We start from the raw sequence: 18,022 nt of genomic DNA, 5'->3' as shown, positions 1-18,022 counted from the left end.
TCTCTCTTCACAGGGAGTCACCAGAGGAGAGCAATCTCCCTCACGTTGCTTCCCTTCCTCTGAATATACTCTCTGTGGTAGTGGGAGATGGGGACATCCCCTGGGTAAAGGGAAAGGATGGTATCTACATTGTCAATTCTCAATCTTATTTGGTCATCTCTACCACCTGGTGAAGTAGGTAGATTGGATAGAACCCCATTTCATTAACAAAAGAGTCTAGAACTTACGGTCAAGAAAACTCCACCAGATTGTTTTCAGTGGCTATAAGCTCAGGCCTCCAGACCCCTATTCAACCACATGAAATTCCTACTGTCATAGATCTTTAGAAGTCAGTGTATAACAACAACAGCTCTGTTTTCCCTTTACAAATATGAAGGTACCTTCATAAATACTATCTGTTGTCAATACAGAAATAAACCATCAAGATTCTATGCCACCAACTCTACCAGATTTTTTCAAGTAAATAGAAATGCTTACCTGATGCATTCATTCTGTATTTCAGTAATTGCTTTGTACTTTCTCTAAAATTTTAGGTGAATTTCTTTTATTAAATTAAATGCATTTATTTCCAAACATCACAGCACGAATTTGATCCTCCAAGTAGGCAACCTCAGTGGTTGGACATATTTTGTTGTGAGATGAAATTAAATGACTTTTTATTTCTTTATTTTTATTTTTTTAAGATTTTATTTATTTATTTGAGAGAGAGAGAGAGAGAGCATGATCATAGGGGAGGGGAACAGGGAGAAGCAGACTCCCTGCCAAGCAGGGAGTCCAACATAAGACTCGATCCCAGGACCCCGGGATCATGACCTGAGCCAAAGGCAGATGCTTAACTGACTGAGCCACCCAGGCACCCTCAAATAACTTTTTATTTTTTAAATGACTTTTAAAATTGAAATATAATTGATATATAATATTGTGTACGTTTAAAATATATAATGTATTGATTTGGTGAATTTATATATTGCAATATGATTACAAACTTAGATTAGCTAACACCTCTATCATGTCACATAATTATTTCTTTTTTTGTGGTGGCAACAATTAAGGTGCAAACTTTTAACAACTTTGAAGTTTAAAACACAGCACTGTTGTCTGTAATCACCATGCTGTGCAATAGATCCCCAGGACTTATCTACTAGTTGCAGGTTTGTACCCTTTAACAACATCTCCCTAATTCCCCCCACTCCTCAGCCCCTGGTCACCACCAAATGATTTTTAAAGTAAAAATTGTACTCATGTCCCCAGTAGGCTATAACCCCTTAAGGGCAGAGAAATGCTTTATTTATCTATATTCTCATCCCCTTAGCACTCTTCCTGGCAATACTATATATTCAATAAATGTTGAATGAATGGATGAAGAATTTTAGTTATCTTCTATAGACGTTCACTCTCAGATCCACCAGTTAACTACCTAAGTAATTTACAAGCTTGGGGTTTTCACATATGTAGACTTGGAGCCCATATGTAAGATTATTATAATTCAGTAAGGAAAATCTAAGAGAGACATAATGCCAAATTTAGGTGGCAATAGACCAGAACACCAAGAAGGATTCAATCTCTAACAAAGACCATGGTCATAAATACACTTAGGCTCAGCTATGCCTAGTAAACATGTAATTTATCTAAAGCCAAAGAGCACAAAGGGAAGTATCCTGCCTATAGAAAAGACTGGAAAGAGAGAAGAAGCACCATAGCAATTGGTTTGCTCTGAGATTGGTGTGTATTTTCCGTTCAAGAAGAATTGGGCAGTTTTTGTTAGTACGTCACCTCTTATTTTACCCAAGTGGAGAATATTGCATTTTTGTGAGTTTTGTTAGGACCTATTTCTACTTAATTTTTTAAAAAGATTTATTTATTTATTTATGAGAGACATAGACTGAGAGAGAGAGAGGGAGAGACACAGGCAGAGGGAGAAGCAGGCTGCACTCCATCCCAGATCTCAGGATCAGGACCTGAGCTGAAGGCAGGCACCCAACCGCTGAGCCTCCCAGGCATCTCTATTTGTACTTAATTTTGATGGAGGTCAGTGCTAAAAGGAGGCTTGAGACCCAGCCAGGATGGGAAATTCAAATTCTGTGAAGAATCAACAAAGGTATATTTTTCTCATATAGGAAGAATTTCCGGGCAGCCCTGGTGGCTCAGCGGTTTAGTGCCACCTTTGGCCCAGGGCGTGATCCTGGAAATCCAGGATGGAGTCCTACGTCAGGCTCCCTGCATGGAGCCTGCTTCTCTCTCTACCTGTGTCTCTGCCTCTCTCTCTTTGTGTGTCTCTCGTGAATAAATAAATGGAATCTTAAAAAAAAAAAAGGAAGAATTTCCCCAAGGAACAGGAAGAAACAATCTCTTATTTGACTATTCAACAAAGAAGCTCAAAGATCTTGTTCCTTGAGTTCTGCTCTCTGCAGAGGAGAACTATTGTATAAGAGGCAAGAAGAACTTGGTGGTGCTGATAGATTATAGTCTAGACACTGCCACTAATCTTCTGGTGGTCAGGGATGGTTTAACCAGAGGTGAGTGCATAATGTAGTGAAAAAAAATCAGACTTGTGTTCTAATCCTGACTCTTAATAACTATATAAATGTGGACAAAGCTTTTCTAGGCCTCTTTGCAGGTTCTTTAAAGAAAGTGACCCCTGTTCCTTCCTCCTACTGAAATAGAGAAACTGCATCAAACTTGTTTTGATCCCCAAACTGCTTTCCAAACAGCCTGCCTGGCTGAGGTTAGCTTGTACTGGGGACCACTTGCTTCTTGTGCAAATAAGACCAAGGTCTTGCCTCAGCAGAATGTTAAACTTTGTTAAGCTCTTTGTGGGAGTTTTAGGGGTAAACACAATTTATCTATATCCATTTCATCACTGCATGCATGAGCTCCTTTATGTAACTATCTATCCCAGTAACTCAACCCAGTCCAATCATGTCTAATATAGTCATAGCCATGTTACAAAATATTATCTTGCTGCTGTTCTTGAAGTATGGTTTTACTTCAAACTTAACTGATCTTCCAAAATGAGTATCCAAGGCCAGGAAATATATATTGAGATTACCAGGACTTAGCTAAGGCTGCCTACAGTGACAATTCATTGCCATTCATTCATCGATTTATCAAACACATTATTGAGTACTGTTACAAAGGAGACAACATGCCCAAAATGGAGTCATTTCTGCTAAATCCCATGTTTGCAAACCAAGACTCAGTACCTACTTAATTGCTGTTTCAACTCATCCCCCTCACCTCAAATGTAACCTTTATTCAGTCAACATGGAATGGCCTGGTCAACACTAATGAGATAATCTACCCAGTGGACCCTGTCTTTTCCTGTAGGAAGGCAACTTTGCCTAAAATAATGCATTGTTTGCTAATAATTTCCATTTCCAACCCCATTTCTGCCTTTAAAAGTTTTTTCTTTTCTACAGCTTTGTAGAACTTCTTCCTATTGCTAAGGATGCTTCCTGGTTCATAAATTGTTGAAAAAAAGCCAATTTGATCTTTAAAATTACTCAGTTGGAGGGCAGCCTGGGTGGCTCAGCAGTTTAGCGCCGCCTTCAGCCCAAGGCGTGATCCTGGAGACCCGGGATCGAGTCCCACATCGGGTTCCCTGCATGGAGCTTGCTTCTCCCTCTGCCTGTGTCTCTGTCTCTCTGTCTCTCTCTCTATCTCCTCTCTGTGTATTTCTCATGAATAAGTAAATAAAATCTTTAAAACAAAATTACTAAAAAAATTTAAAAATGAAAAAATTACTCAGTTGGAAAATAAAATAAAATAATAAAGTAAAATAAAAAATAAAATAAAATAACTCAGTTGAATCTTTGTTGTTTAACAGCATCTAGGAACTACTTCATTCCAGGTGCTGTGCTAGACACAAGATACAGATGAAAGTTGTGACCCATGCTTTCAAATTGTGCACAGCCCAGTGAGAAGCTGCATGATGTAGTGGTGAAAATTGTGGTATAGTGATGGAAAATAAGACTTAGAGTCAGTAGAACTGTGGGTTTGTTTGTTTGTTTGTTTTTAGAACTGTGTTCTAATCCCAACCCTGCCTCTTATTAACTGCATAAATCTAGATAAAACCTTTCTGAGCTTTGTTTTCATACTTACAAATAAGAATAACACTACTTCACAAGGTTGGTGTGATAATTAATGACATAAAGTATTACTGTGAAACATAGTAACCATTCAATAGATGATATCTATATTATCATTGTCATCAACATCTTGGGGGCTACCAAGAAAATTAACAATTACAATATCACATGTGGGATATGAAGATAGGGAGAAGGTACTATAAAGCATTATTGGGGATGGTGATGAGGAAGAAGACTCATAGGAAGAGAGGGACTGATAACAAGCTGAGCCCAGAGGATAAGTAGCAGGACATCAGGCAGGAGAAGGCATTCTAGGAAGATAGACTGTTAGCATGTACAAAAGCCCAGAAGAAAAAAAAGACACTTTAGGAAATTGCAAGTTGTTCTGTATGTCTGGATCTTGGAATATACATAGGGCAGTGGGAGAATAGTGAGGAAGGGAAGGGCTATGCTTCCCTCCAACCCTTGAAGTTGCCACAGAGCCTTGGCACTGCAGCACCACCACTGCTCCCCTATCTAAATACCAGATTGTTCCATGGCTGTAAAGACCATCTCATTTGGCCTTAGGCTTTAAGATTTTATTTATTTTTGTGTGTGTGAGAGAGGGAGAGTACATCAGCTAGCATGAGTGTGAGGAAGTGTAGATGGAGAAGCAGACTCTTTGCTGACCAGGGAGCCTGATGTGGGACTTGCTCTCAGGACTCTGACATCATAACCTGAGCCAAAAACAGATGCTTAACTGACTAAGCCAGGTGCCCTGGCCTTAGGTTTTAGAGACAAGGGTGTTTCTTTCAGTTTTCCATTTCTTCCTATGCTGGTCAATGTAGGTGTCATAAAAGAGGAGCAGGGCTCTGATACGACCTTCAGAGGTTTCTCTAAGAGGTATGACCCACTTTCTAATACCAGAGCAGCCTATAAGTTCATTCAACTCCAGAGGTAGAAGGAAGTCCTTGCATCTGGGAGAGCTGGAAGAAGAAAAAAGTATCCACTAGTGTTCAGCTACTGCAGAAACCATTAGTATGGCCAGTATCTCTTCTTGCTGATACCTTTGACCTAGATACCACTTGGGAGGATGAGCTTAAACTTATTAAAATGTCCTATGGGTAGGTTCAGTCATATTAAGTCAACCAGACAAAAAGGTAAAGAGTAGTTTGAAATCTAGTTAGTTTCCTGGAAGTTAAAAACTTCTACAGATTTATATAGAATAGGAATTGGAACACACCTGAACAACAAGGATTGGCTCTAGAAGAGATAGAGAACATGGAATACTGCATTTCAGATCAAGAACTCCAGGTGGTTCACCATAGGGAGGTGGAATTAAGAGACTCTCACTCCATTTTGGTTTCCCTATGTATATAATAGAGATGATGATAGCTTCCCTTGAACCTGCCTCAAAGAATTACCAAAAAATAAATAATGCAGCATGTTAATATGCTTTGAGGCCTTTGAAAGATGACTTTTCTAAGTTCTGGAAGTATGATTTTTTATCATTATTACCTTATTACTGCAAAAAAAAAAACAACACATGCTTAGAAGTGTGTTGGCCACCTGACATCAATTAAAGGCCAAATTCATCTTCCTCCTTGATTTCTTTCCATGCTGAGGATATTAAGCCAATCTAACTGGCTTATTCAACATATCATGGGCATCCTGATCTGCTCACATCATGCCTCTTGCATTTTCTTTCTTTCTTTTTTTTTTCATTTTCTTTTTATTCCTCTCCATTTTTCTAAGCCTCTTCCCCCAAGGTCTAACTCAGGTTTCCTCTCCTCTGTTAAGTGACCCTCTCTTCTTCTTATTCAGCACCATGTTAGTCAGGCTTCTCTAGAGAAACAGCAACAGCAGAATATACATAGATACATAGAAAGGGATTTATTATGAGGGACTGGTTCATGTGACTACAAAGATGTAGGAAGCCTGCAGTCTACCATCTACAAGCTGGAAAGCCAGTGGTGGAGTTCTAGTCCAAACCCAAAGACCTGTCAACCAAAGGAGCTGATAATGAAAGTTCAGTTCTGAATATGAAGGCCCAAGATTCAGAGGTGCCAATGTCTGAGGGCAGGAGAAAATGGATGTCCTGGCTCAAGCAGAGACCAAATTCACAGCTCTTCCAACCCTTTAGTTTATTCAAGCTCTCAATGGATTTGATGATACCCAACCACTCTAATGATGGAAATCTTTACTCAATCTACCAATTCAAATGCTAAAAACTTTTAGAAATAGCTTCACAGACATACCCAGAAATGTTTTACCAATAATATGATATCCCTTAGTCCAGCCAAGCTGATATATAAAATCAGCCGTCAAAAGCACACACAATCAACAAACATTTATTGAGTCTCTACATACAGTCAGGTAATGCTCCTAGGCACTGGGGATATAGCCTTAAAAAAGGACATTGCCACTGTCCTCAGAAACTCATGGTTTCCTTTAGTCACTTTGAAAATTTCTTGATGTAAGGGATATATTTTACATCATAATCCATCACACAATCATATATTTGTTTCTGTACACACACATACATTTCACAATACAGAATCTATGTATGCTGCCTTCTAACAGCTTCTATTTTGTTCCAAATGATGCTGGTTGTGACCCATTGCTATAATTTTACAGCTTCTTAATGAATCTTGGCTAACAGTTTATGTAACACTGGTCCCACTGAGATATAGACAGGGAAATCATCATATAAATAAATGATTTCTGTATCGTGTTAGAAGCATATACTTTTTTTTATTGTTCACTATTGTATCTATGGGACTCATGTTACCTATTCCAGTAGGGACTATTGCCTTTATCTCTTCATATGCTTCCTCTGTCTCTTAGCCTTGGTATAGTAACCTCCACAGAGAATGCAATAGATCTATTCTTGTTAATGAGAAGAGTGTATTGCTGTTATTAATGATTGTGCTAGCTCAGGTCCTCTTAGAAGCAGATCCAAGAATGAATTATAGGTGTAAGAAACGTATTGGGGTCAATGCCTATGAAGGATAAAGGGGAGGTGCAGGAGAGCTTTTCAGGAGAGCTTTCAGGCCGTGATACAGATCTGACAACAGGACCGCAGCACAGTTCCAAGAAAGGTTTGGCCAAGCTGATGGGATGTCCTCAAGCCAGAGTCACCTATTGGAAGTATCCCAAATCTGGCAGGAATGGGTACTCCTGTGCTTTTTCAGTGACCACCAGCAGCCTGTAGGAAGTGTGGCTATAAATGTGATGGGGAATCAAGAGGGTCAGCAGTTGGGGTTATCGGTCAGTTATGCTCCCTACAATTATGAGTGATAATAGTTTTGATATCATAAGCTAAGTTTTTCTTTTCAACTGGAAACAAATGGTAAAAAAGTTTTAGGTAAGTATCTATCGTTTCCTAGCTGTACCTTGTTGTGGGTTCCTCCCTCATAGCCCCCTTTGTCTATAGAGATGAGGCCCTCTCTACCTGGCCCTGACTTTCTCTAGGTGCCCTGCCATGGGAGAAGTTTTAGGAGTTTCTTCTGACCCTGCTGGGTTCCAGGTTAGTGTTCCTTGGAGTTGGGGTGAGGGGGAGTTAGGGCTCAAGGAAGCAGGTAATGTGGGACACCTGACATCAGCAGGTCCTACATAAAAAGACTGGATCTTTAAGGCCACAAGCCCAGAGACCCAAATGAATTATTCCCTTTTAATGACTCAGTTCTCGCTCTCCACTCCCTGTACCTTATATCTACTACAACCCACATGGCAAATATAGGGACCTTGAAGAGGCTTCTCCACACATTTCAATTGAAACACTGCAATTTGTGCAACAAAGCTTTCTTATGTCTTCAACAGACTGTGAAATTCCTGGGGAGCTGGGATCAGCTCTATTCCTTCTAGTCTTTTCCACTGTCTTGGGACAGAGCTTCCCAGTCTAGGTCACTGCCTGGGCACCATCTGATGGCCTCTCTCCTGCCCACTGGGAACCAGACCTTAAGTGCTCTGAACTTAAATGTGACATGGCTTATTCATAACTATGAGGGCAGATGGGCAAGATCTATGTCAGTGATTGCATTTTTAGGTAAAGGAGCACCCACTGACTTTTATGGCTGGATAGCTCAAAGCTGTTCCAGTTTCAGGCCTAGTTCTCATGATATCACTGCTCATGAGTTAACTATGAAAGGAAATGTCAGCTGGGTTAAATAATGACCATACTCTGTTCAGCATTCTACCTAGAGCAGGAACCCAAACCCTGTACAAGGAAAATATCATTAATATTCACAACAGTTCTTTAAAGAATTGGCAATAAGTCCATTTTGCCAGCCTGGGGAAAGGAGACTTGCAAATTAAGACTGACTCAATCAGTCAAACAATGGTTAAGCATGGTGAGTGATAGTGTGGAACCTGGGGAAATAGGAGGCAGAGACTGAGTCTGTGAGCGCATCCCCTCCAGGCTCAACCAAGTTGGCTACTGCTAGACTTTGCCTCTGGTCATTCAGAAGACCATCAAACTGAAATCTAACCTGTGCATTCTTCACAGAATTATTTTGATAGAGAGTTAAGTCCTCTGTTTTGCTATCTCCATTAAAGAGTCATAATTGAAGCTGTATATATCGTGTGCACCATTGTCGTAGTAATGGGGTGGCTTTGGGGACACTGAGCTTCAGAAGAATGGCTGACCTTTTTAGATGTAGGTAATGGCTGCTGTAGAACAGAGAAGTTGTCTGAGCTACCTTCTTATTCCTGAAGTTGGACAATATCCTGGCTTATTGTACCCCAAGAAGTCTGCAAGAACCTGTTTTAGCCCAATCTGACTAAATCTCAACTTGGACTTATGGGAAATAAAGTGATTTGACATCAGTGGACTAAAAGGCTCTATTCTATTCCTTCTTTTCTCAAAGATGGCCAGTTTAACAGCCATGGGCTTCCTAAAAATATATCCTCATATATTTATAAGACACATTTTACACCGCATAAGCTGCAGCATGCAAGGTAATTCCCAAACAGCATACTTCAGGAACCTGAGCCTGAGCTAATTATCATCACAGCATCCATTGGGCAATTCATTGTTGGTTCTGATTTCACAATTTGGAAACACTTACTTTGGATTTGCTCAAATGTCATTGAGGCTTGTGCAGTTCATTGGCCTACACTCTCCCCTGTTCTTTGCTGCCCATATGGCAGGTAGTGTGGTGTGAGCTTTTGTCAGAGTCTTGAATGGCTTCTTATTGCCCCTGAAGAAGGTGACCTTTTGACTTTGTACCCAATGTCATTATAAAAGGTGCTTCTCATCTGTCTGTCACAACTGGAGGAAACTTCCAACCATTACATGGAAGCACTAAGAAACGATCATTCAAGTTCACAGGAAAAATGCAAAGATGCAGGACAAGAATGAGAGATGGAGAAGGTGGTTCATCTTTTAAAATTCTATTCTTCTCCCAAGACCTTCATCATCCCTAGCTAAATTAATATCCCTCTCCTCTGTATTTCCTCTGTATTCCTATAAAACACAGCACTTCTCTTATGACATTTGCCAAATTTTTTGTATCACCAGCAACTTAAAAATTTATTAATGATTATGAAAACCTTGCATTTACATGATCCTTTATGGCCCCTGACGCTTCTACAACACCTGATATCTCATTTGACTTTTCCAACACCTTAGGCAAGTCACTTAATCTCTGTGAGCCTCGTTTTTTTCCTTTGTAAAAAGAGTTATATCACCCTTTTTAAAAAGGATTGACATATTTTGTCAGTCTGGGAAAATAAGATTCATCCAAATGAAGATTTAGTGAATCACTTAATCAAATAATGTTCTCTCGGTCATTGTAAGAAGCAAATAAACTAAGGGATGTGACAACTGATTTGTCAAATGCAAAGGCATATATGGGTAGAGAATAACAAAGACTTAGTTTCTAGCTTTTGTGACTGAGTGCCAAAACAGAGACTTGAAAAGATACATGAAAGAGCGAAGGTTTACATGTTGTAATGGATTATCTGACAGGATACCTGTTGGGCCAGTCAGATTTTTGGGCTGGTGCTCAGGGGAAAATGTCAGGCCTAATAGGTGTGCAACTCAATGGCATGCAGGCAATAATTGAAGACAGGATTACACCTCCAGGGAGAGGGTGTAGCATGAGAAGAGGCCAAGAAGAACCCTTGGGAAGGTCTACATTAAAGTCTACATGGAGTATGTGGAGAGGAGATGGCTGGGGAGAAGTGGGATTGGCTGGAAAACCAAAGGGAAGATGAAATTCAGAGTCAGATATTTGAAGTCAAATGAAATGAAAAGAGACTTTGTGCTGGCAGCTTAATAGGCCCCTAGCAAGTTTGCAGAGGGTGGTTTCAGTAGTGGGTTGAGGAACAAAAGAGACAGGAGGTAACAGGGGCAATTAATGGAGAGTCTGCAGTGTTAACCACCCTTTTGAGAAGTTTGGTGATGAAAGACAATGGACAGATTGGATGGTAGTTCTAAGAAGGAATAGGACCAAGGAAATGAAAGAAATAATAATAACTAATTTAAAATATATTTTTTATTTATTTTTATTTATTTGACAGAGAGAGAGCATGAACAGGGGGAGCAACAGGCAGAGAGAGAGAAGCAGATTCCCCGCTGAGCAGGGAGCACGATTCAGGGCTTCATCCCAGAATCCTGGGGTTGTGACCAGAGCTGAAGGCAGATGCTTAACTGACTGAGCCACAGGTGCCCCAGTAATAGCTAATTTTACTATCATTTCTTTTAATGAATAGACACTGCTATAGCATTTGTAATGTGTCAGGAACTGTCCTAAGTGGTTCACAAAAATGAATTGACTTAGGGCACCTCTGTGGCTCAGTTGGTTAACGTTTTCGGCTCAGGTCATGATCCCAGAGTCCTGGGATCAAGTCCCAGGTCAGACTCCCTGCTCAGTGGGGAACCTGCTTCTCCCTCTCCTTCTGCCTGCTGTTCTGCCTACCTGTGCGCCCTTTCTCTGTCAAATAAATAAATAAAATCTTTTTAAAAAATGAACTGCTTTAACCCTCAACTTTACATGATGACATAGTCACTATTATCCCTATTTTTACAGAGGAAGAAACTGAGGCAAAGAGTAGTTAAGTAAGTTGTCCAAAACCACAGTTAACAACAACAGAACTGATATTTACACTGCAGGCATTCTGAGGCACCTGGCTGGCTCAGTTGATAGAGCACTGTGACTCTTGATCTCAGCACTATAAGTTCAAGACCCATATTAGATATAGAGATTACTTAGAAATAAAAAGCTTTCTTTAAAAAAAATTAAAGTAAATAAGAGTAATAAAAGATTCCGAGACTTTTTTTTTAATAAAATAAACTATAGGCAATCTGGTTGAAACGTCCTTATTCTAACTTACTTATTTTCCCTCTGGAATGGTTTGGTAGTTACTTGAGGAAAAAGTATCAAGATTTTTATTCCTATTTTTAATGGGGGAGACTTCAACTTGATTGGGTGCTAAGAAAAGAAGCCAATATTTTAAGAGAATAAACAAGAATTTCTGCATAATGAAAAACACAGGATCTCAGAGCATATGAGTGGCCACGATGAACAAGTGTCCCAGCAATTTGTCTTGGACAAGAATTAGCACAAGTTCTTCTCAAATAGGAGCGAGAGGGGGAAAATGCACATTAAATTTTGAAGTGATGAGAAGGAAAAATGAGCAAATCCATTTCAGATAGACCCTAATAAAGTTTCTACTGAGAGAATGAGGATGGAGAGTGGCTGGTGGCTCAAGAAAAAAAGTTGCTGTGTCCTGGAACCAGGAGTCAGCTCTCACCAAATTGCACTGAAGCTTGCTGGTCTGATTGCCGTATGAAAACTGGTGTCCTAGATTCCAAGCCACATGCTGAGATGTCAGCCTCCTCTGTCACAGTGCTCAATTTGTTAAGAATGCTACAGAAGACAAGATAAGATCAGTTAGCACTCATATGGCTAAATGTTTCTATGGTGCCCAGAGAAGAGAGAGCTCTGTATACCTCAAGGGAGCCATGAAAAGGCTTGGCTTGAGCTGGACCTCAAAAATCGGGAGAATCTGCCGGACAGAGAAAGAGGCACAGTTTTTGATGGTGGAGGAAGTGAGAGGAATAGAAGGATCAAAAGAAGAGAGGCAGACTTTAGAAGGAGCTCTTGGTCAAAGTGTAAGAGCTAGGTATGAGGGGAGCAGTGGTGTTTGAGTCAGAAGACAAACCTACCCAGTGACCTACCCTGGATTTGGGTCCCTTTGGGACCTCATGTCTCTATCAGCCGTCTTGGTTATCTCCTACTCGTGTTTTGCTTTTTTCCAAAGCAATTATCACTTTCTAAAATGCCATATTTAAAATTTGTATTTTATTTATTTTTATTTATTAGAATATAGGTAGGCTCTCTAAGAGCAGGGATTATTGTCTGGCTCACTGGTTTATCTCCAGGGCATAAATCATGCAGTTTTGGGGTTAACTGAGGGTCCTTTCAAGTGTGGGCTCAAAATCTGGACTCACAGCCTGATTGCAAAGAAAAGCTGACAGCCTGCTTCTCACACGGATCTTCTTCAACATCCAGGTAAAAGGTAAGCTCACAAGAATTAAAGGCAGAAACTTCCAGGAACTGGGGGCTGGGGAAAACATCTTCTGTGAGGAGGTGGGAGAGAGGGTTTAAGAACAGACAGATTTCAGGCTAATTGATCTGGAATGGTTTAGGTGGAAGGATGAAGCCACTGGTTGTGTGAAGCCCTCAGCTTTTATTAGTCTGTTCTTGCAGCTCTCCAGGGGGCTGTGTCAACCTCAATAAAAGAGACAGTGTATTCCAGAATCCTTTCTTGGATATGAAGTCTTTCTTCAGATCCTGGTCCAGGGAACAAGGGTTCTTTGTGTTCTTGCCAGGTTTTTTATACTGTCCAATAGGGGAAAACATGATTTCTCCCCGTACATACATTTAAGTTTAAAGTTGGCTTCAGACAAGGAAACAAAACACACACTGTTCAGAAGCCAGGAGTTGCAAGTCTGAGCCCTGCCCAACAGTGGATTTGACCCGTGGTTGGTGTTCCCACATGCAGAAGCATCAACATTAACTACAGGTCCTGTGCCCACCTCAAGCTGCTGTATAGTTGTATACATATACATACCTAGTTGTATAAGTAAGTCACCTCCCTGTGAAGGGGTGACCCAATTCTCCTGTTCTGTAAAATGGGAATGAGAGTCCTCACTTGCTCTCCATATTCCCGCATCTGCAGAGGGGAGAAGATCTGATCCCACCTACCAAATACCTTGTACTCCTTAAAAAGAGGCAATCTGCTCTTAGTCAGTGGCACTGTTGTTTTGAAAGTCAATTGGCTACTTGTCAGGAAAGGCTATTTGTCAGCCAGGGTGAGCTGGCAATTTCCTGGGAACCCTGGCACGTGCTCCCAACCTCCCAGGGAGACATCTGTCGGCTTTTTATTTCCTTTCCCCAGAGAAATCTGGAAGGTAGTCTTCTCTCCCTATGGAAACGCCCAGGAGGAAAGATGTAAGAGTGAGAAACCTCAGCTTGCCTGCTAGGGAAGGGTGGGCACTGGGGGAAAACCTTGTTACACCTGTCAACTCAGCCTCCTCAGCTGAAAGCTCAGGGAGCAACATACCCCTCTCTCAAGCCAAGATGTCTGCTCCAAGCTCATTTCCTACTGAGCAGAGAGACAGGTAGGACCTGAGCCAAACCCCCCATGGCCAGGGAAGCTCTGCTGGTACCTTCTGGAGCTCTGGTCTCCGTGGGTCTACGCAACACAGCTCTGGAGGGCTGGACTTGGATACCTCCATCAGGCTGCTCACTGGCAAGGGGCTGCCTGTGTCACTGCTGCTCGGCTCTGATAAACAGGCTGCGGGTGTCACCCTCCAGCCCAGAAGACTGATAAAGCAGAATTTGGCTGAGTGAATCTGGCTCCAGAATCAGCCGAGAGCCTTGTGTTTCTGACAATATTCTCTCTGCTCTTCCTCTTTTCTTTCTCTCATGCCATAGACATAACCCCTGACAAAGAGGCATCATTCCATCATGAGGCCTGCTCTATCCCAGCAGAGCCAGAGTCCTCGCCCCAGCTTCATCACTGGATAGCTGTGTGTCATGCACTGAACCAGGTAGAAGGCATTAAAGAACATTACATTGCTGAAGTATGTTATTTACCCCTGTTCCCCATCCCTACCCATGGGCCATCCTTTCCCCTTTCCTGATCCTTGGGGAAATTGTGTTGCTTATGTAACTGCTTTTTATGAAACCTCAGAATTGCTCTGTAACACTGTAAGATCTCCTGCCTCACAGAGCTTTTAAGGCTACAGTGGCCTGAGATGTACCTCTGCCCACCCCCACACCTCACAGATACACTCTTACAGGGCAAAATTCATTTGATTGCTTTTCAGCTTTTCTGGCTCCTGCAACTCTACTTTTCTATTTTGGGGGGAAAACCAAAAACCACCACCAGAATCAGGTACCAAGTCTATTTTCTCTACCTGTGACCTCGTGTTTTCAAAAACTGAGGACTCCACGTGATGTGGCTGTGAGGCCAAATTAATTCCATTTTCAGATGCCTGTTTCTTCAGAGGATTGTTTCTTTAACTACTGGAGGAACAGTGAAGAAGGTGAGACCCCAGAAAGTCCCATTGCCATCTTCTCCCAAATAAAAGATTGATGGGCTGCCATGAGGCCTTCCCCTAGGCCTTTTCTAAACCTCCAACCCCAAGTTGGGTGAGAGAGGAGTTGAAGAACATCTTGCAAGCCATATTTATCTATGGAGTCTAAGCACAGGGTAGCTAAGAAATGAGAGCTGAGAGCCTGGGCCCATGCTCCTGGGATTTTAGTGCACCTTGAAATCACCTAGAAGGCTACTGAAAACACTATGCTGGGTTTCGTTTCAGCTTCAGGAGAACTACAATGGGGCCTGATAATATGCCTTTCTAATAAGTTCCTGGGAAATGCCAATGATGCTGTTCTGGGACTCACTGGTTTATTCAAACCAAAGGGATTCTCTGGCTTCTCTCTAGCAACCCCAAAATCACCAATTCCTTTTCACTACTTCATTCTTCTGCAGAGCAGAGAGGCTGGGTGGATAGTGCTACCGTTAGGAGGTCAGGCTGCCTGGGTTTGAATCTTGGCTTCTATTTATTGGTTGTGTATTCCTGGTCAAATTACTTAACCTCTGTACCCCAGATTCCTCACAATAAAAAATACAGTTGACTCTTGAACAATGCAGGGATTAGGACAACTCCCCATACAGTTGAAAATCTATGTATAACTCCCCAAACTTAACTATCAATAGACTACTGCTAACTGGAAGCCTTACTGATAACATAAACAATTAACACATATTTTGTATGCTATATGTATTACATACTGTATCCTTACAACAAAGGAAATTAGAGAACAGAAAATGTTATTAAGAAAAGCATAAGGAAGAGAAAATACATTCACAGTATGGTACTATAAAAAAAAATCCATGTATGGATGGACCCACGCAGTTCAAATCTGTGTTGTTCAAGGGTCAACTATTAACATTTTCTGAGAGCTTACACTGTGCCAGGCATAGTTCTAGTGTACTTACTATTTATTTAAATACTTACAAGACTATGGGGTAAATTTTATCCCCCATTTACAGATGAGTAAATTAAGGCACAGAGAGGGATAACAATAATAAATGCCTCATAAGATTATTGTTTGGATTCAATGAGATAATTCATGTCAAATTTTCATTTGAGTATCTAAGAATGTTAGTTACTTTTATTTTGGAACCAAGGATCTGAAGGTCCTTTCCTTCTTTTGTGATTCTTAAGGATGTGCCCAAGACAATGAACCAGTCCACTTTCTTCTGGATCCTATGGTAAAGATCTACAAATCACATCCTGCAACCTACCCCACATTTAGGTCCTCCCACAAGAGATCATGCTCCCCTCTTGCAGATTCTCTGTCTCCTGAGAGCTGTCACAGATTTAAGGGCTCCAGGGCAAGTGTGGGTGGAGAAGTGGGAATGGGGGGGGGGGTGGAGCAGGGAGAAGGAAGTCTGCATGAAAGCAATGGTGTGTGCATGCCTGGTTAAGCAGGGAGTCCTGTATGAGACCTGACAGGGATGGATCTCGAGAATGCAGACAGTTTGCAAGTTCACCAGACCAAAAGAGGAGAGAGAGAGAGAGTGAGAGAAAGAAAAGAGAGAATGCCCCAAGCTCCTGAGCTGCACCAGCACATTCCAGCATTATTGACACTTGCTAGTGGCCTTTGTTTTTGGACCAGAGCTGGAGGGGAGGGGATAGAGACCAGGCTATTGCTTTTCCTGACCTCAACACATTTTAAGCTTTCTTTTCACAGATCAGAATAGAGGGTTTTCATTAAACCAAGGCTGAATATGAATACTAATTGGTATTAATTGCCATTAGTAAATGAAGTGAAAGCTGATGATTGAGCCTTCAGAACTTCCCAGCTATAAGAAAATATTCTGGGGTACAAGGACTCACTATTTAGTTCTAACCCATGCTCTATCATGTTCTAACCCATGCTCTCTTACCTTCCAGAATTTACACAGGCTACTGAACCTCCTCTTTCTGCCTTCACACACTGCTTTGCTTCTGGGTCAGCTCACGTCTGCTCAAGCCTTAGGCTGTCATCTCCCCTGGTTGGTTCCTGATCCTCTTTCCCGGTGGCACCCTGGCCCAGGCTGGATGAGATGCCTACCCTCTGGTCTGTCCCAGCTCCATCTCTTATCCTGCTGGTTGCTCTATGTCTCCCTGACTTGTCTGCCTTCATCCCTTAACATGAAGACATGAGCATCTGATTCACTTTGATTTCCCAGAGCCAAGTGCAACACCAAGCCTGAGTAAATAACCATGAAATATCTATTCATTTAAAATATTAAAAATTTTTTTTTGCATGCCCATCCTCTCCTTGCAAATGCTAAATGCAAGGAGAAGGCTTGATTCCTATACTCTGAGAGAACAATGAGAGGCAGGAAATGTTCACTGACTAATCCCGTTTTGGTAGCCGTAAATACTGAGGTGAAAATATATTTGATGTGCACCAGCTTAAACCAAGGGAGAATTGGTTGAGTCAAGCAAACAAGAGGTGCCTGCTCAATGTGTGAGCTGGTCCTAAGTGGACAGATGAATGAGAACATGCCTGAGCTGAGACAAAAGAATGTGAGTTCATATAGCAAGCTTCACTATTCAGTTTGATGTCTCTCTAGATACATAATTCCTCCCATGATTACAGGTCTGAGACTAGCCTTCTGGAGAGCCTTCACCATGATGAAGGGGTGAGGAGTGCCACAAGCTGGCTAAGCAAGGTATCATAGGTCTTGCCATCTTGTAGGGATGAGCATCACTCTGGACTGAAGATATCCCTGGCAAGGATATCCTACTCTGGTTAGTTGGTCCCAAATATGAATCCTTGGTCATAAGGGGAATCAAGATATTTGGGTGGGTGGACAGCTACCTCTAGACACATACCTGTAAGGTCATCTCCTAATAGGTCATCAGGTTTCTCTTTTTGAGAAGGAGAAAGGTTCCCATATGTGCACTTGCTACAGAAGGACGCCATGGTCCTTCGTGCTGCCCCTGGTCACTGGTTACCCTCTGCCACCATCTAATCAGTTTTGTATTCTCACTTCATGAGGATGAATACATGCTTATTGAGGGCAGGTATGTATTCTGGTGCTTCCTGCGGACTGGGGAGAGAGGGAGGAGGGGAGGCAATACTTACTGAAATGTAATAAAGATCAAGAAAGGCATTGGGCACAAAGCCCGAGGCCAATCCAATCCAAAAGCAGGACCTCTAAATTTAGTCCCCTGATTGTATTCACTCTATAAACCTCTAGGTAAAAGCCTGTGCAAAACTTCTGTAATATAGAAATAGGCCCCAGCAGAAAATATGTTACAATCTCTTGGGGAAGCTTGTGAAGGTTTTTCAAGGCTGCTAGGGAGCTCAGGGGTCCATGGGCAAAGGGAGACCCCTTTCCCTTCCTCCATGCTACAAAGTTAAAGCCAGAACAAC

General features: G+C 41.6%; 1 protein-coding gene across 1 annotated transcript in view; it reads right to left on the bottom strand.

Moving 5' to 3' along the window:
* SUCO (SUN domain containing ossification factor) overlaps nt 1-17,569 on the bottom strand; it is a 116,316-nt gene extending 98,747 nt beyond the window's left edge. The window contains exons 1-2 of the mRNA XM_055319020.1: nt 17,479-17,569; nt 12,551-12,654 (exon numbers count right to left, since the gene is read on the bottom strand). Of these exons, the coding sequence (XP_055174995.1) occupies nt 12,551-12,654; nt 17,479-17,569 (195 nt within the window). The remainder of the gene's footprint in view (nt 1-12,550; nt 12,655-17,478) is intronic.
* Nucleotides 17,570-18,022: the final 453 nt, after the last annotated feature.

This window comes from Nyctereutes procyonoides, unplaced genomic scaffold (genome assembly GCF_905146905.1).
Source record: "Nyctereutes procyonoides isolate TBG_1078 unplaced genomic scaffold, NYPRO_anot_genome, whole genome shotgun sequence".
Classification (NCBI taxonomy): domain Eukaryota; kingdom Metazoa; phylum Chordata; class Mammalia; order Carnivora; family Canidae; genus Nyctereutes; species Nyctereutes procyonoides.
This window is presented reverse-complemented; position numbering and strand designations above follow the sequence as displayed.